We start from the raw sequence: 19,932 nt of genomic DNA on the forward strand, positions 1-19,932 counted from the left end.
CTTCATAGATTCTGATTCCAACCAGTTTTTCTTCCTTTGTTCAGGAGCCTCTGACCAGGGTTGCTACCAGTCAGCCATCTTCCCACAACTCCTCAACATTTACTCTTCTTGTGAAAGAGTTTTTAAAAATAAAGTCCTTCAAATGTCTGGTCCTTTTTTCAGCAAAAAAATGAGTGGCCTTAAAAGACATTTGTTCTGGCAGTCTGTTTAGAGATGGGAGAAATGAAAGCCAAGAAACTCGGAAGAAGAAGGCCTCCAGGGAACGATGCGTATAATGAACTTGAAATTGCAGGGAATACTGTTTCTATTTTCCCAGGCAGAACTGTCACCTCAAAAGCCTATTTTCATGAAAAGGAGAGTGTTACTCAGAGTATCACAGTTTAGTCTATTGAATACATCCTCCCTTAATGTAGAGGTAGGGCACTTAAGGTGACCGCTAATAATTCAGTCCTGTTGTACAACAGAAACCCATATTTTGGAGTCAAAGACATCTCAACCATATGGCAGCATCGATTTTCCTGAACTAGAAAAAGAACATACATAAAACACAAAGGGAAAAAAAGGAAGATAGAAAAGAAGTAGGATTTACTGTCTTCTCCTAGACATTGATGAAGGGTCACCCCACTGGCTCAGGTCCCTGAAAATTCTCCCCGGATACAGTTGTCAGCAGACACCCCTAGGAAGTCCAGTGAGGAAAAGCATAGCTCTTCTGTGCTATGAGAAAAAGAATGTTGTTCTTTCTAAGCTGTAGACCTGAAAGGTCAGGTAAACCCCCAGATCCTCTCCTGGCCACCTTCTGCACATAAATTTCAAAAGACTATTCACATGCCTTTTTACATTTCCCACCTGTACTTCCTTTTAGGGTAATATTTTTCTCTTACATTGAGTGAATTGATATCTTCTCTCTTCTGTTTTAAATTTTCCTTTTCCTCTTCCTAATAATCATGGAAGTAGTGGATGAGTTCATTGCCATTTTATAAAGTCCGGTCAGCTTTTCTCAGCTTTACTTTTTTTTCTGAAAGAGCTCTAATTTTTTTCTTCCAATTATGGAGTAATAAGGAATCGTCAGTTTTTTCCCCCAAATTCAAAGTTCTATCCTCTAAAGAGGAAGATTTTTGCTTTTACCTTCTCTCTCTTATGTTTCAAGGACACAAGGAAACACAAGTTCTACTAAGTATTTAGGGTTGTTCCTAGAATATGGATTTCCAAAATAAAATAAGCTTGGAAAACCCTGGCAGTAAAGGTAACAGTTTTTCCGTAACAGATTGGTGTACTTTTTGTTTATGCAGGAAACCTAATTGCGAGGAATTTATACACGTAAGTTTAGAAAGTCATGGGAGAAAGTCTCAGCTGCTGTATTTTTCTCCCTGAAAGAAACAAAACAATAAAATAGCACGATGTCAAGTTGAATTCCAAAACTAGATGGCAGGGGTCAAGTCTTGGCTTCACATCTTAGCTGAAGGACCTTAGACAAATCGTAACATAATCTCTCTGGGCCTTTTTGTGCCCTTATCTATAAGTTGAAGACAGTGAAATAATGTCAACACAAGCCTGCCGGAAGTTATGAATTTTGAGGTACCAATAGGCATTTCAATCTCCAAGAGGGGTTAGAGTTTGCAGGTTTTAGCTAATTTTTCTTTACCACAATTTTTTTTCCTGCAAAATATCCTTCAACATCCTGCTAAATATCATTTGAGAAGCACCGATGTAGGGACCGTGAATTTTAACTTGTGCTTCAAAGGCTTGTTTCTGAAAACACCATCATTTAAATTTTATCATGTGGCTTTTTTATTGTAGATAAAGAAGCGGGTAAGTTAGTTCTAAATGTATCTTAGAAGAGCTGGAAAGCTTGCTAATCAACTATATGCTAATCTGTATTAATTATGAGTTACTTTTTTTGAGGAATAACAGATACATTATAACAGTGCTGGCCTACACAGATCTATCAACATAGAGATGTTGACTTTAGCTATTAATATTAAAAACAGAACAAGTCTACAAAATGTGTGTATTATGGTGTCCTTAAAATTCCTTTCACTTCTAGCTTAGGTTCACTTATTTGAGTGGCTGGGCAAAGCATAAAAATCATAAAAAGTTCAATCAAGGGAATTTATTTTAGCTAGGAAAGTGTTTTTGTTTTGTTTTGTTTTGTTTTGTTTTTAGAGACAGAGTCTATTGCCCTCATTAGAGTGCTGTGATGTCACAGCTCGCAGCAACCTCTAGTTCTTGGGCTTCGGTGATTTTCTTGCCTTAGCCTTCCGAGTAGCTGGGACTTCAGGCACCCACCACAACACCTGGCTATTTTGTTGTTGTTGTTTTGCAATTTGGCCAGGGTTGGGTTTGATGGCTTTCACAAGCTTTTTGCCATTTAATGAAGGAATACTCATGGTTTGTAAATCTGGGTAAACAGATTCTACTTCCTTTTCGGTGCTGTCCTGCTGACCCTCTGATTACATGCATGCTGAAAGTGTTAGGACTTTTGCATCACCCCAAATTACAGAACAATGCTATCATTGTATCCCAGGGATCCTAGACTCCCTTAATCCCTACTACAGAGCCCGGATCTGAGGTGGACAGAGCCTTCAGTGACATCCAATAATGGCTAAAATCTACATAGTACTTACTCTGTACCAGCCCCTATTCTAGGAATTTTATAACAACTCATTTAATCCTCATGAAATCTCCATGATGACCCTATCTCTGTTATTTCCATTTTATGGACAAGGGCACTGAGGTGAAGTGAAGTTCTATGGTTTACCGAAGGTCGTTCAGCTAATGAGAGGTGAAGCCAGCGCTCACCCTCATGCACTGTGGCTCCTGAGTTCAGACTCACTGGACCACCTTGGAGAGACGAGTGCAGTCCTTGGGACAAATATTCTAGGCTGTGCTTTTCCAGCCTGTGTTCTCTGGTCCTCAAGACGTGGAGAGGTAAGACTCACTATACTCCTTAACTGGGACTGAAGAGGACTGGGTGCCTTTCTGCAGGAGTGTTCCAAAAAGGAACAGGAAATCCCTTTTGGTGCAAGTTTTAATCACTTGCATGCTCAGTTCTCAGTCATCAGTTAGCCCTGACCTCAGCCCTTCTTATTCATTCACTAGTATTATTTGTGCATGTATCGCCCTTGGCAGGAGAACTGCAAGTTTCATTGACAGTCTGGTCTGAGCCGTCCTTCTCAGGACAGTCCATCTTTTTCAGTCTCACTTAAAATATCTGAAAAATGAGAGTGTTGGATTGCTGTTTATTTTAGGATTCATTTAACCTTTCTTTCTATAATCCCACCCTTCACTACAATGCCTGCAACAGTTCTTTGCATGGGAAAAGAACATAATAATTACTTGTTCAAATAAATATCTAAAAATACCTCTTCAAAGATCATAATGAATTTAAAGTGTGTGGAAAAAATGGCAACTTGACACATATTGTAGAGTCTGTAGGGCATGTTAAAACACAGATGGCCGGACCTCACCTCCAGAGTCTCTGAGTCAGTTAGGGTGGCACCCAAGAATGGGCATTTCTTTTCTAAATTTTATTTTTTGATTCATTTATTTTATTTATTTGTTTTTTTCTTTATTAAATCATAATTGTGTGTGTTGATGCATTTATGGGGTACAGTGTACTGATTTGATGTACAATGTGAAATGCTTAAATCGAACAGATTAACACATCCATCACCTCGCTTACTTATTTGTTGTGGTAAGACAATTATAGTCTTTTCTTAATAGTTTTAAAATGTACCATTGACTTATACACATTAGGTGACAATACCCTCCCTTCTCCTGCCCCGTCTCCCATTCCCTCCTACTTTCTGGACTATAGTTATGTTTTATCATTCATATGAATGTGTAGGTGATTATATATTGATTTCATAGGAGTACTGAGTATATTGGATACTTTTTTTTCCATTCTTGAGATACTTTACTAAGAAGACTACATTGCAGCTTCATCCAGGTAAACATAAAAGATGTGAAGTCTCCAATCTTTTTCGTGGCTGCATAGTATTCCATGGTGTACATATACCACAATTTGTTAATCTATTCATGGGTTGATGGGCACTTGGGCTATTTCTTGGCAATTATTAATTGGGCTGAAGTAAACATTCTTGTGTGGATGTTTTTGTTATAAAATGATTTTTGATCATCTGGGTTTATACCTAGTAGAAGAATTGCAGGACCAAATGGTAGGTCTACTTTTAGTTCCTTGAGTATTCTCCAAACTTCTTTCCAAAAAGGTCATGTTAGCTTGCATTCCCACCAGCAATGTAGAAGCATTCCCTTCTCCACATCCACACCAACATCTGTAGTTTTGGGATTTTGTTATGTGGGCTGATCTTACTCACAAAGATTATTTTGATATCTCAGAATGGTTTTGATTTGCATTTCTCTGATGATTAAAGATGATGAGCATTTTTTTCATGTGTTTGTAGGCCATGCACCTGTCTTCTTCAGAGAAGTTTCTGTTTAAGTCTTTTGCTCACATAGAAATGAGTTATTTGTTCTTTTCCTATAGATTAGTTTGAGTTCTCTGTGGAATCTAGTTATCAGACCTTTGTCGGGAGCATAAGCTGCAAAAATCTTCTCCCATTCTGAAGGTTGTCTGTTTGCTTTACTTACTGTGCTCTTGGCTGTGCAGAAGCTTTTTAGTTTGATCAGATCCCAATAAAATATTTTTGGTGTTGCTTCAATTGCCTGGGGGGATCCTCTTTATAAAATAGTCTCCTGGGCTGATTTCTTCAAGTATTTTCCCTGCGCTCTCTTCTGGTATTTTTATAGTTTCATGTCTTAAGTTAAAATCTTTTATCCAGTGAGAATCAATTTTTGTTAATGGTGAAAGGTGGGGGTCTGGTTTCAGTCTCCTCCAGGTCACCAGCCAGTTCACCCAATACCATTTGTTAAATAGGGAGTCTTTCCCCCAATGAATGTCTTTGATAGGCTTATCAAAGATCAAAAGTTCCAGATGTTGCTGACTCTTCTTGTCCAAGGCCCACATTTGGGAACCACTGCCTATAGAGCTTTCAAAATAGATAAGTACCTGTCCCCTGGTTTCCCAATTGAAGAGTGAGTTAATCAGCTATTTTACCCAGTGGTTGAGATGATTGCTTCATATGCTTTTCATAATCCAGTATCTACATTTTAACGGGTATCTCTTAAGGTCTAAAAGCCTTGACCCCTTATCCTTCTATCTCAGCTGCTCTTGGCCCACCACTTCACTCAAACGGTCCTTTCTCTGAGTGTTGGGGTCTCCTAGTTACCATATACCTACAGACTTAACCACTGCTAGTAACATTATGGGTTATTTTATACTTTATTTTCTTTATGTGCAACTGGATTTTAATGACAGTAGTTACCTCATGGGGTTGCTTTAAAGATTGGTAAACATTTGCAAAGCACTTAGAACAATGCCCCAAACCTAATAAGTCTCCATGTAGCTTAACTTTTTTTTTTTTTTTTTTTTTGCAGTTTTTGGCCAGGGCTGGGTTTGAACCCACCATCTCCAGCATGGGGGTGGTGCTCTACTCCTAGAGTGGGGCTGGTGCTCTACTCCTTTGGGCCACAGGTCCCGCCCTGTAGCTTAGCTTTTATTACATGTTGAATGTTTCTCCTATTTCCCTCTCAGGGCATAGCCTTTACGATTTATGTTAGAGCTGCTTACTACCTATTACTGATTTTTTCTTTAAATCGATCCACTTTACTGGCAAAACTATTATAAAAAAGCATTTTATATCATTACCATAGTGGGAAACCAACATCACTTGCTAAAGGGTAACTGTAAAAGAAATATAGTAAAAAGTGTTTTTAAATTCTCTCCAGTTATAGTTTTCTACTTAAGGCTCTGAGTCTGAAGTTCGCTGTCTGTTTTCTTAAAAGCAGAGAGATTAGGAAATTCTAGCTATCACAAATAACCCCCCACATTTCTCTGGCTTCACAATCATTAGGGTTTAAAATGTAAGTCTGCTTCATAACTATTATGGATTAACTTTGCTTTTCAGATATTATTTCACACACGTCTGACAGACGTGAGATGCAGCCAAACGCCATCACACCAATTGCATGACCCTTATTGTGCTGCATTACGTCTGAAATGCTTTTCTTTTACCAGTTTCAAATCAGCAATGCATGGACATCTCCACCATTTGGAGGCGAGAGGAATTTCTAATTGGGTTCTTATAAGTGTAAATATAAAGCTATTAGGAGTTTGACATTTGATGAACATCTACAATGCTTTTGTCTTCCAAGCAAAGCTTACTTCAGGATTTTGTCATAAGAGATACAGATAACAAAGGGTAGGGTATGTGCTTATACTGGAGACATTCATACGTTTATACCTAGAGATTAATGATTCACGCCTGCAGTTTGGTAAGTTTCTATTCATCAGCAAGATGAGGCTGTTGATTCACTGCCAAACAAGTTAATACGTAAAAAATAGGGCTGGATACGAAATCTTTCCTCAGACACAGGACAGAGACTTAGGCAATGTCTAGGTCGAGCTTGTTAGGCAAGGGGAGGTTGGAGGGCTTCCTTGAGTTCTGCACTGAGTTTAATAAAGCATAATACAGTGACCCCATCAGGGGACTGGGATAACAGAGGACATGGCACTCAGGCTTGGAGGGCCATGCCAGTGGGCTGCAGGGCTTCTCTCTCTCAGGCAGGTTTAGGAGCAGAATTCTTCCCTCAGGGAGGCAGACTGTCAGGGTATGGCGGGCAGGGACTGTGACGCAGGGAGCAGCACACTTGCTCAGACACAGCCCTGGCTGGGTAGACACAGCAGTGAGGGCCTTGCGGGTTCAGGCCCTGAGCTCTGGGTGGGCATCTCATCACTTTCCATCCACGTCAGATTGACGGGAAGCATGAAGTGTTGCTGTGGATGCGGCTCCCACAGAAATGGGAAGCCGGCAGGGCTTTGCCTCTCTTGGCAGAGGAGGGGATGGAAGGACATTGGTCTGCCCAGATGAAGGTCGACAGCCATGCCCCTGCTGTGCCCGCCTGCACTGTGGCTGCCAGTCGGGTCTTTTTTCTTCCTTTTTCTTTAATGTCTCAGTTTATGGAGAGCTTCTCTGAGATGGGGGGGTGGAGTGCAAACCCCTTCTTGAGAGGCTGATGCATAGGAGGGAGTTAATGCTCCCCTCTGGGGCCACAGGTGTCCGCCCCAGCACTCTGCTCCTCATCTGTAGCCGGCCGGTGGCAGACAGGAGAGGGGGCTGAGCTTCCTCTCAGCCCACCTCGCTTAGCACTGTTTATCACCTCAACTCTCTCTGGAAACAGCTGTCACTTGGTACTTCACAGAAGAAAGGACATTTTACCAAGGAAAACTATGAAGTGACAAAGCTTTTAGCATCCCCCTTCTGTGGCTTCTGTGTCCTTGTACTGTCCTGTTCCCCCCGCCCCCACCGGCCTCCCCAGAGGGGAAGGGAACCACTGATTCTTGTTACCCCAGGGCTGCTTTGGGAATCTAGTGAAAATGGCAGCCAGCAACTCCAGAGTTAAGAATTCCTTCTTGATAAGGGGTGAGAAAACAGCCAAAATAGTAGGCTCCCAATTTCACCTAAGAGCCAGAAAACATGAAGAAATTTTAGTGAAAAAAAAAAAAAAATCTCAAAAAATAACAGTGGAGTGAGTGGGTGAGGGTGTTGTGAACTCTTCTGGTCTTTGCGGCAACACTGGCGTGTGAACTGACAGGCTCCGAAAAGTCTGTTTTCTACACCCAGTTCTCTTATAATCGAACATGAGAGGAGTTGTAGAGCTGCTGCTGGGTGTTTGTGCCCGTCGCCTACCCCTTCAAACTGTAGAGATGCCGGGAATGTGGTGAAGCTCCAGGATGCAACCTGTAGGCAGAGAGCAGGGACTGACCTGTCGTAAATGGGAAGCATTGGAGGAAAACCTCACAAGCTCCTAGGCACGGGCCATGTCTCTGAACTTGGACTCTGATTCTAGCTATGCCCATAACTGTACAGCTCAAGCATGCTCAACTTCTCTGTGTGGATTGGTTTACTTATCTGTAAAATGGGTAGATTGAAGTGGACTCTATTCATTCACACAGTATTCACATTTACTGAAGCCTCTGTGCTTTAACACTGAAAATATAAAGGTAAACATTATACAATCCCTGCCTCAAGGAAGCTCTCAACTGAAGTGTGGAGGAGACAGATGTTACTGATGCTATAAAAGCATAAGGAAACTGCCATGATAAAGGTATTAAGTACCATTAGAACACAGAGCAGGGAAGGATGAATTGCACTAGGAATAGACAAAATTGCCATAGACTAAGCATTAAATCACGTCTTAAGCACAGAATGATGCCCTGCCTACCGAGCTAGACTCAACCAGGGACCGAGTCTAACAGCTTGGAAGCATGAAAATCCTGGTAGTTGGTGAATGAAAATGTTCACTGTGATTAGAACACAGTGTGTCTCAAGGCTTTGTAAACACTGCAGACTCTGGAAAAGATGGATTTAGGCTCAGCTGTAAATGATCTTTTACAACACATCTCTTATTAATCCAGAGGCTATGAGGATACACTGACAATTAATTGTACATAGGAAATTTGATTGCTCAAAATTTGGTTTCAGTAGATTAACCTGACAGTAATGGTTTGAAGAGCAGAGAAAATGGAAGCACGTTCCAAGATTGTTTTAATTGAGAAAAAAAGTGAAGTGAGACTAGATTTTAAAATGGAAATAATGATAAAAACGGTCATATTTATAAAAGCTACTGACTTGTAAAAATTGATTTTGTATCCTTAGACGCTGCTGTATTTCTTGATCACTTCTAAGAGTTGGGAAGTTGAGTGGGATTTTCCAGGTATAGGAGCTTATCACCAGCGAAGAGTTTGCTCTCCTCTTACCCTGTTTGGATACCCTTGATCGCCTTCTCTTGCTTGATTGCAACGGCTAAGACTTCCATTACTATGTTGAATAGCAGTGGAGACAGTGGGCACCCTTGCCTCATTCCTGATCTGAGTGGAAATGTTTTCAATTTTACACCATTCAATATGATATTGGCTGTGGGTTTGCTGTAGATGGCCTCTATTAGTTTAAGAAATGTCAAAAAAAATGGTCATATTTGAAATAAAATTAAGATATAAAATCAACAGGACTTAGTAATTGGTGTAGATTCCATTAGATGAAATAAATATGCTCACAATTTCTCTTGTACAGCATGGTGACTACAGTTAATAACAATGTACTATATTCTTTTTTTTTTTTTTTTTGAGACAACTAACAGCAACCTTAAACTCCTAGGGAGTTTATCCATCCTCCTGCCTCAGCTTCCTGAGTATCTGGACTACAGGCACCCACCTTTAACACCTGGCTGGTTTTTCTGTTTTTAGTAGAGACAGAGATCTTGCTTTTGCTCAGGCTAGTCTTGAACTCCTGAGCTGAAGGGATCCTCCTGCCTCAGCCTCCCAGAGAGTTGGGATTACAGGTGTGCACCACCACACTGGCCAATGTACTATATTCTTAAAAACTGTTGAGAGTAGATTTTAAGTATTCTCACCACAAAAATATAACTATGTGAGGTAATGTATACGTTCGTTAGCTTGATTTAGCCATGACAGAATATATACATATTTCAGAATATCATATCGTACGCCAAAAATATATATAATTTTTATTGTCAATTAAAAACAAAATAAGTAAGAGTAGTTAATAGAGAAAGAAAAATGAGGGAAATGAAGCAGAAGCATTACGTGTTAGGGCATGAGAGTCGGTATTCAAGAAGAGGAGGATGGATTAACTGAGAGGGTGGCATAGAACAGCAGGAGTTTGGGATGGGCTGCGCGATTTCATCTGGCCGCGAAGGCTGTGAGGATGTGCACAGGTTGACGTGAGCATGCTGAGATACTGCTGTGTCATGGTGGATGGACACCTCCATCTGGAGTTCAGGGCAGAGATACACACCCAGGATTTCTTACAGGAGCAAAGGCTGGCAAAGCCCTAGGAGGGATAATGTCCACCATGGAGGGATTCTGGCCAAAGAAGAAAAAGAGCCAAAATCAAATGCTAGAGAACAGACAATTATATATCTGCAATTCACTGAGCAAAACCTCTAATTCAAATTTAAGAGAAGTATATGCATTAGAGCAGTGGTTCTCAATCTTCCTTTAATGCCGCAGTCCTATAATTCCTGTGGGTCCCAGTCCACAGGTTGAGAACCACTGCATTAGAGGCAATATGACCTGGTATTAAATTACTCATAAGGACGGAGGAATAGGAGGAAAATAGAGAGTGAAAAGTCCCTGCTTTGTGCCTCATGTTGTACTAAGCTTAGGAAGAAAGAATAAATAAGAATATCAATTCTTAATAGCAGTATCTTCAATTGGACTGTATACTGATGTTATTGGCTTTAATAACAACACCTCCATTGTTGTGAATATTCTTGTTACCAATAACGTTTTCATTGATTATGGCAATAGCAACATTTACCAAATGCTACCTATGTGACTTTGTGTCCAAGGAAAACTCTCTTTTTGCGTCTCTGTTGAGGTCAAGGAACCTTTTCCCCTAACCCTGTCTTCCTGGTTGCAGTCCTTTCTCAATCCTCCACACTTGTCTGATAACAGCCCCTGATTTTTATAGTTGGGATAACACCTTATCTTTCTTTGATGCTGTGTTAGGTTATGTTTTCCTAGAACAAGGTGGAAAATGAGACTACGATGTACAAGATTTTTGTTAGAAAAATACTTGTAAAAGACAGAGGTTGGGGGCTAAGAGCAGAGACAGTGGAGGGGCCTTCAGATGGCTGTGGAGGTCTGACTCCAGGGCAGAAGGGGAAGGAAGGAGGCCCAGTTAGGAAGTGCTTCAGACTAGGTTAGGTAGGCTAGTTCGGGTAGTCAGATTGGGTAGAAGCATAGTTTCAAGAAATATTTGTTCAGACTCATGGGTAGTCTTTATGCCAAAATTGCCCACTAGAGATATCCTACCTTGTAGACGACTAGGATCCTCTTAGCACCCCTACCATGCTTAGTCACTGACCAGGAGGACTCTAGGAAATCTGGCCTTAGCATGGACACGAAGTGGACCCAGAGTAACAGCAGCTGGGGCCATCAGTGTGCAACCCTCTCTGCAGCAGGGAATCAAGTGACACATTTTATGGCCACCCCAGAGGCCTTCAGTAACTTACTGCTACTTCTAAGTATTCTCCTGGCACATGGTGTCCAAGTCAGTCAAATAAAACTCAGCATATGCAACTTTGCACTATTAGTAATTATTTTGTCTGTGTGGACAAAATTAGATTATAAACCTTTTTATTTTTTTGCAGTTTGTGGCCGGGAGCAGGTTTGAACCTGCCACCTGTGGTATATGGGGCTGGTGCCCTGCTCCTTTGAGCCACAGGTGCTACCCTATAAACCCTTCTTGAGTCCACAGCCTGGACTGTGCTCTTAACCTACAGGACTTTAACTTAAATGCATTCATCATAACAAGGGTTATCTTAGTTTGTTATCTGAGTTTATCTGAGCACAGGAAACAATCAGAGTTTTCACTCAGGAAGTTGGGTGGGAGAAGTTAAGAGAGAATAAGGTTGGGATAAGGAGTTACGTAGATGCTATAATGGATTCTAGGGAGATAGAGAACTAAGCATGTAAATTAGAGATACCCTCTGAAGGAGAGCAGATGCTAAGGCCTGGGCTTATGCGTTTGATGAGATAAAGCTCAAGCAGGTGGACAGAACACAGTAACCAGAGAATGTGCTGGAAAGAGCTAGTCTAGGTCAAGAACTGTCCTGGGCGAGTCCAGCGAGATGTGATGGATGGGAGTTTGAAGTGGATACATGTACCTGTTCATAGTGACTCTGCATCTGAGAACTCCCTCTTTAGCCACAGAGGCAGTTTTCATGTACTATGACACACCTACTTGACCTTGGTCCATTGGACCAGGAGAGACCCCTATGTTAACCTAAACTCCCTGGGAATTTGGAATTGGGGGTTGGCATATCTTATCAATTGATTTTTTTTTTTTGAACTCAGATGACACATTCATGATAAGGTTTGGGGAAACTGTTGAGGGAAACCGTGTGTGCTGAGAAGCAGGAGAGCCAGGTTGTAGGAAGGCAAGAACGAGTCAGGTGTCCACAGAGGAGCTGAGATGAGAGTCGGGGTCACTTCAGGGAAGACGGGTAATGAGATGGAGGCAGCTCTGCCCGGGCTCCTGAGGACTTCCCATTCATGGACCTAATCCACCCTTCCCTTAGTTTCTGAGGGAGGTAACCCTAGAATAAATTCCCTATTTTGTCTCATGTAGTTTGAGCGGGTTCCTTGAAGTAGCAGCCAACAGTAGTGACTAAGATCTTTTGGCAGATATGCCTAAGACACAAAGAGAAAATTCAGAAGCGTGAGATGTGCTGAGGAGCAGGAAGGGGGTCAGTAGTAGGAAGCCACTGAGAAGAATGTCTCTGTGAAGAGCAGCCCAAACGAGGCAGCTCTCGGTCTGTCAAGAACATGGCAACTAAAAGAGTGATCAAGTCGGTGGTGTCACTTACAGGATCTGGTTACAGGAACTAAAGTATGGGGTAGATCCTCCTTCAAGGAGGCAGAAGGAATTGGTTATTGGAAGTCAGCCAAAACATCAAAAGATATTCAGATTTATTGAAGATGACTTTTTTTTTTATTAAATCATAGCTATGTACATTAATGCAATCACAGGGTACAGTATGGTGTTGTCATATACATTTTGAAATACTCTCATCAAACTGGTTAATGTAGCCTTCATGTCATTTTCTTATTTGTTGAGTTAAGACATTCATACGCTGCTTTTAGAAAGATGCACTTGTACCCTTGTAAGATAAACCATAGAGGTGACCCCACCAATCTCCCTCCCTCCACCCATCCACCCCTCTCCCATACCCTCTCCAAAAGATGAAGTATTTTGAGAATGGAATTTATTTATCCATTCATTAAGAATTACTGGGTACTTGCTGAATTCTGGGAACTTTGGTGTGCTTATAGCTTAACGTGGGGTAAGGGTGCTGTGGGATGGAGACCCAGGGGAGGCTTCTGTGCAGAAGGGGAGGGGAGAAGACAGCCCCGGTGGGGAAGCCGGCAGCTCATGAAGTGGAGTGGATGATGGGTCGTTGGGACTGGGAGCATTCTAGGGCAAAGCAGACCCAGAAGAGGCGCAATCTGAAAACTCAGAAAACATCATGGTGATGAATAATTTCTTTCAAGGCGAAGTAGCAAGGAGTAGGTACAACATGAGTTATTCAGAAAGGGAGATGAGAATCTGACAGACGCCCAGCTTGTCTGGTTGTCAGCTTCTCCTGGGGTCCTGGTGCCAGATGACGCACTCCCGAGGAAGACTTTCTGTGCCTCCTTTGGCTGGATCAACTGTTTTATCACACACCTGCTCTACTTCGCCAGAGCCAAAGCTGAAATTCAGGAGGAATTTGGAAGTTTAGTCTTTCCTAATTCAGTCAAGTCTCACCAGACAGGCAAGACTAGTCTCTTTTTTAATATTGTTTGGCTCAATATCTTCTGGTGTAACCATGAACACCAGTCTACTTGGGAAAAGAGGCATTTTTAAGAAAAGAAGAAAAGGTGGTAGAAAGAAGGATGAAAATGAAGAGATGCTTCACAATCTCTCCTTCACCTTGGGGGAAAAATAGGTCAGACATCGAACCTCCTGCAACCTCCTTCTTCTCTGCCCCGACTTGCTGTTTGGACTGTTTTGTAATCATAGATACCACTTTTCATGGAGACCCTACAAGCATCTCCAGGAACGTCAGGGGCTCTCCATAGAGTGTCTCAATTAACATTAGAAAAACATACTAAAAGCAAACCTAGCAAGGACAAATTAGCAGACACACTCTGGGCTCCAGGTGACTTTTCTCTTTATCTTACTTCTTGTTCTGCTATTCGTGGCCTTAAATAAAGCCAAAAAGATCTGAGGCTGAGTCAGAAATCTCTGCTTGGCTCCTGACTGGCCTCAAGGCCTGGAAATTACTTATCCTCCCTAAATCTCTTTTTCCTCCTTTGTAAAATGGAATAATAACAATTGCTCTAATGTCTTGCTACACGATTTAGGGACCTATGTAGGAAAACCCCTGCAATGTAAGTGAGATAGCCAGGTCCTTTAATAAGTCAGCAGAGTGTCTGCACCAGAACCTAGTCCTACTTACTGGCTGTCAGGCACTTCACTTGTATTCCAAGTCTTGTTTTCTCTACTTGTAAAAAGGGCACAATATTCTCTATTTTGCTTGGTTTTTATAAAGACTAAAATAATATATTTATATCAAGTATAAATATTGATAATTACAATTCCTAATAATGTCTCAGAATAAGGTAATCTTAAGGCCAAACATGTACAAATTAATTTTTTTCTTATTATAAATGTACTACATTGATTTTAAATTAGTATGTCTATATAAGATCCTTTCAAAAATATTTGCATAGACAATCTGTTATGAATTCCAAAGTAGAGTCAAATTTAAACAAGACACAGCTACTTAAAAAATAAAACATGGAATTTAGTTACACACCAAAAATAAGTGAAAGTCCTTTACACGTTTTAATGAAGTCTTTTAGAAAACAAAAATGTTATAGTTCATTTCTATTCAAAACTTATCAAGTTAGGACTCTCTGGAATTAAGGGAAATATAGTTTCCATACATAGGAATTAGGTTATAATAAAAGGTTATAATAAGGTTATAAGAGGTTATAAGGTTATACAAAAGGTTATAAGGTTTTAATAAAAGAGTATAAGTAAGCAAATATGGCAAATATTCAAATGAATTCCATTTTGCATTTTTTAAATAAAAATATTCTATATTTATGCTGGCTATATTCTCATATTCTTTAATCTTTTATTTCCTTCCAAGATAATAGTTGGAGAAACTGCTGTGTTTTGCCTACAACTAGCCACAAGGGATTTTGAAAACCAAGAAAAAACTATTTTAACTGGAGATTGCTGCTATATAAACCCACTGGTGCGGCGAACTGTCCGATTTCTTGGTACGTGTTCATTAAATTATTTTTATTGTTGCTGAAACAATGTTTATGTATAAACGAATCTTTAAAATAACCCCTATTTTAACTGTACACAAATATTAGGCTATCTCTTTTTTGAAATGTTTCAATTTGGTTTTTAAAATAAATATTATATCCTACTTTATAATATTGCAAGTCCTCCCTGTGGGATGTCATTTTCACATTACACTAAGGAAAAAATAACAGCACCCTCAGATAGTTAATATTCTTTAAGAATTTAATTTTTACATAATTAAATTAAATAATTTACTATGCTTATGTAATTTCAGATGCAATGCTTGGAGAAAATGATAATCTAGATAAGTTGTTGAATATCATAAAAGTTAAGAAAAGTCCAGCAAATAGAAGAAATATTATGTATATTAGTTACCTTATGTTGCTCTGTGAACTACTTCTGAGCTGTTTTTTACATGAGCAAAAGTGTTTCGGTGATTTTATTAGAGGACGAGATTTGCTGATAATTGAACTTCCAATCTCAAATGCTAACAATAATAAATATGAAAATCGTTGAATTATTGACAATTATTTCAATTCAATAGAAACTTGGCCTAGATGAATCTTTTAGCTGCAACAAAAAATTTAAAGGGAACTATTATTTCCTGAGCTTATCAGATACAAATAAGTATATAGGTATACACTAAATAACATTTCAGATGAATTCTGATCAGTATTAAGGGAGCCTTAAGAACGCTGTACATCTTCAGCACTTTCTCATGTAGAAGAGTTGAAGATGAAGAATTTGGAGATATTATGCATAAATCAGGTGATTTCTATAAACCCATTAAAGAACGACCAAATCTCATCAGGTTTTTAGATCTCTTTGGAGACTAAAGGTCTTCATTTCTAAGACCGTTCTTGTCCTTGCCATTAAGTCATATGCTCCAAAGCCTTTATTTATCCTGTTGAAGGGATAACTTTGATATAAAGCCTTAGAAAATTACTTTTTGACATATGTTCTTATTTCTCATCAGTCATTTAATGACAAAGTAAGCAACAGACAATAACGTACTCAGATCTGAAAGGATTTAATGAAACTGATGCTTTCCTAGATGCTATTAAGCCAATTATATTATACCTAAGGGAACTAATTTTTGCATTTGCACACGTATTTCTCAGTAATATGTGACTCAAAGTAAAGTGCGCTTTTAATTCTCCACATGCCTCCACACACCTCATAGCTATTATACGATTTTTTAAACATTTAGGGAAGCTTCATTTGTTTCTTGCTCCCTTATGATTGGCATATTTCTAGTAATAATAACATGGAAGCTTGTAAGCAAAGCATTCCTGCCTAAATAGCACATCGCCCTTTATAGTGACCTTATTCTTGAGGTCGGCAGAGGAGACCCATTCATGAGATCTCACTTCAATAATTATCTTTGTAGTCAACTACGATATTGGCCTTGGGCCTGATGGGCTAACATTTTAATTCTGAAACACATTTGGGAGCTTTTCAAGTCTCAGGAGACATTGCCATAGTCTTATCAAATGTTTTTCTCTATTTTAAACAGGGAAACCTATTCCACCAGAAAAAAAGAACGATTGAGTTAAGTGAAATGAGTACACCTTAGCCTAGATTTCAAAGGAGTACAGATAAAAGGGATGGGAATGTAGGTTCCCAGGCTTGGCCGTGAGGTTCTGGAAGAAGAGATTTTATATGTTAACGTTTTATTGAGCTCAATTCTCTTTCATTTCTCTGAGTCTCCCAAATTTCTGCTTCGGGAAACCTTTCCTTTGTATGACTCATGGAATGGTGATGAGCTGTAAAGAAAGAGCTCTGATTGTTTCCTTTTAGAATTTTTAGGTGAAGAGAGAATTAATGTCTCTGTTGCATTGCCATTTGGATACATGTAGTGTTTTGCTATATACAGGTTTTTGTGTGTAAATATTTTATAGTTTTGCATATATTTTTTTCTTTTCTGCAGTTTAACCGGGGCCAGGTTTGAACCCGCCACCCTTGGTATATGGGGCCAGCTCCCTACCCATTGAGTCATAGGCACCACCCATAATATTTTAAAAATTTAAAATATAGCTACACATATATAAATAGAATACTGTAAACTTATTTAACCCAGTACAACTTTTTGGTGACTTCTTATACAATACCCAATAATGATGAAAAGACTTAGGAAACTATCAAAAAAAAATCCAGAAATATATGACTATGAAAAAAATCATTTAATTGTTTTAAAGTTATACAACTTTTTAATAAATCTATGGTTTGGGAAGTATTATGTTAGTATAGTTTTAAAGGTCCTGATGGATTTCATTTCCTTAAATTATAAAGAAAAAGATCACTTTTTTTACATTGTTACCATATCCTTGAAGGTTATATCTGTAAATTTAATTGAAATTAATGCAAAAGTATTATTTTGCCTGTCCAAGTAGAAAGATAAGTTTTGACAATAATGATCAGTGACTATGAGTTCAGTGAGTATTTTGGGGATTCATGTAATTTGACAAGTTCCTTATGAATGGAGAAAAAAAAAAAAAAACCGAGCACTTAATTTTATACCTTCCACAACCAAAGCAAATACATTTCAAAACTGTAAAGATAATTTCAAAACTTCAATTGTGATTGCTTTATTGTTTACTAAATTATTCCAAAGTTTGAAAAATAAAAGCCAATCTGTAGAATATAAAGTGGGACTAAATTACTAAATTATTGTTTTATGACTTTTAAAAAATGTGTTTCTGAAGGGAGGGTAGAGATTAAACTGAAAGCATTCTGCTTACAATTTTTCCATGATATTTAAATGGAAGCTGATGGCCCTGGATTTTACTGCTAATTGATACCTCCAGCAGAGTTAATATCAGGCTGAATGGGCTTAAGAGGCATAATCAGAGAGAGACAAATACTTTTTTCTTACATTGCTGAGATAAGACATATTTTCAGAGAGAGGGAAAAAATAAAGATTGCCAACATTAACAGAGCATGACAGACTATACCTTCTCAAGAGAGTCATGTCGCCATAGAAAATATTGGTGTGACCCACAGCATAGTTCTTGGATATGTTTTCTTTGTTTATCTTATAATGCTGCCATGCAGAAAAACATAGCCAGTGGTAACAGCTCAATATAGAAATAACTTACCACTCTCAACTCTCCCAATAATCCAGGGAGGACTAAAATGAATGGAACCGCATTCCGTTCATTCCATTCATTCGTGTATTTAAGGACAGAATAGCTTATTGCTTCCAAAATATTTCCATTTTGGTTTACTATCTACTAAAAATACAAAAGGAAAAGTGCAAAGAGTTAAAATTGTTTTTGTTTTCCCTTCCTCAGGAATTTATACATTTGGACTATTTGCTACAGATATCTTTGTAAATGCTGGACAAGTCGTTACAGGGAACTTGGCCCCACATTTCCTTGCCCTGTGTAAGCCCAACTACACAGCCCTGGGGTGCCAGCAGTACACACAGTTCATCAGCGGGGAAGAGGCCTGCACCGGCAACCCGGATCTTATCATGAGAGCCAGGAAAACATTCCCATCCAAAGAAGCGGCTCTAAGTGTCTATGCAGCTATGTATCTAACAGTAAGTAAGGACTCTAAACTCAGTCTGTGCTTCCACGATGCTCCTAATGGCGACATTCCTTTTCCCCGCCGTAATGAACGTCACGAATAGTACATTAACAGCTTTCTGCGGGCCATTTAATTTATTTTTAATAATAGCTGTTTGTACTGTGAATGAAATTAACAAAGTTGACTCTCATGAGATTATGTGTGGGTAGTCTGTTGTATTAAAAAATACGGCCATTAGCATTTCAAATAGACTCTGTTTGATAATATATTTGTCTTTACATTAAATAGGACTTAATGGAAACAAATACGTTCTGTCGTATCCCCCATGAACTTGTAAAAGCACAATGAAGAGGACTACGCAGTGTTCTTAGCGGCCCACACAAGGGCTCATACTCCCTGGTGGGAGTGGAGAAGTGGGCATTCTTTTTCCAGAAAACCCTTTTGTTATTGGTGACTAGATCATCATAATATCTCAATCAGCTTTTTAACGTTTTCTCACATAACTAGCTGAAATGTCTTTAGAAATCATATTCTTTCCTTTATTCTTGAGTACGTGTTGCCATTATTATAGTCGTCAGAACCAGGCCCCGGTACAGCGTCTCAGGGCCTTTAGGTGGAAGCAAATGGCTTCATTACTGATGTGCAGAAGTGGAAAGGAGAGTGGGGTCTGCCAGGAGGCAGCTCTGCGTTCCAGCAGTGGTGTCATCGGCCTTCCCCGCCATCACCAGCATGTGCCTTGGACTGTAGACAAGCTCTCTGGAGGTTTTTCCACAAACTCCAGTCTAAAGTTCAGAGACATTAAATGGTTGGGGGGAGCGGTTCTCCTCCACCCGAGTCCTTGGGGTACCAATATTGACTTCCTTCCAATTTCATCTCATTGACAAGAGATCTGTTAAAACTCAGGACCAATTCAATACCAAATCTGATCCTCGCACATGACTTGGAAAAACTCAGGATAATTTTGACATTTAAAGAGCTATTTGATAATGGAAGTATTTCCAGTGCAATCATGCCAAGTTATCACTAAAAGCATAAAGAATATGTAGCAATATCCTGTGGCATCTCTACTTGAGATTGGAAATAAAGATTACTATATAGGAGTAATATATAGCACATATTATAGTACAATATATAGATCAGGAGGGGAAATATACCATAGCACATTACATTTACAATGGAAGGGTAATTTTAGAGGGGATTGAGTATGCATTTAACATTTTCTAAGTTTTCAGCCAAGTTAATTGTATCCCTCACTTCCTAGGCTTAAAAAAAAATAGAGAGTTAAGAGTCCAATCCTATCCTGTCCATTGTTTCTTCCACTGGCTTCGAACTTTTGCAAAACTCACCTGTTACACCACCTTCCTTGCCCTCTTCCTATGCTCCTCAATGCTAATCCTCTAATTTTCCCTAAGTTCCGTAACCCACAGAC

At 39.4% G+C, this 19,932-nt stretch overlaps 1 protein-coding gene across 3 annotated transcripts in view; it reads left to right on the forward strand.

Annotated features, from left to right (window-relative positions):
* Positions 1 to 19,932, forward strand: part of PLPPR5 (phospholipid phosphatase related 5) — a 136,282-nt gene that overhangs the window by 44,288 nt on the left and 72,062 nt on the right. For all 3 annotated transcript variants that reach the window (XM_012801670.1, XM_003784126.2, XM_023509851.1), the window contains exons 2-3: positions 14,809 to 14,941; positions 18,266 to 18,516. In XM_012801670.1, the coding sequence (XP_012657124.1) occupies positions 14,809 to 14,941; positions 18,266 to 18,516 (384 nt within the window). The remainder of the gene's footprint in view (positions 1 to 14,808; positions 14,942 to 18,265; positions 18,517 to 19,932) is intronic.

The sequence above is a fragment of the Otolemur garnettii genome, unplaced genomic scaffold (genome assembly GCF_000181295.1).
Source record: "Otolemur garnettii isolate 467f Iridium unplaced genomic scaffold, OtoGar3 scaffold00010, whole genome shotgun sequence".
NCBI lineage: Eukaryota > Metazoa > Chordata > Mammalia > Primates > Galagidae > Otolemur > Otolemur garnettii.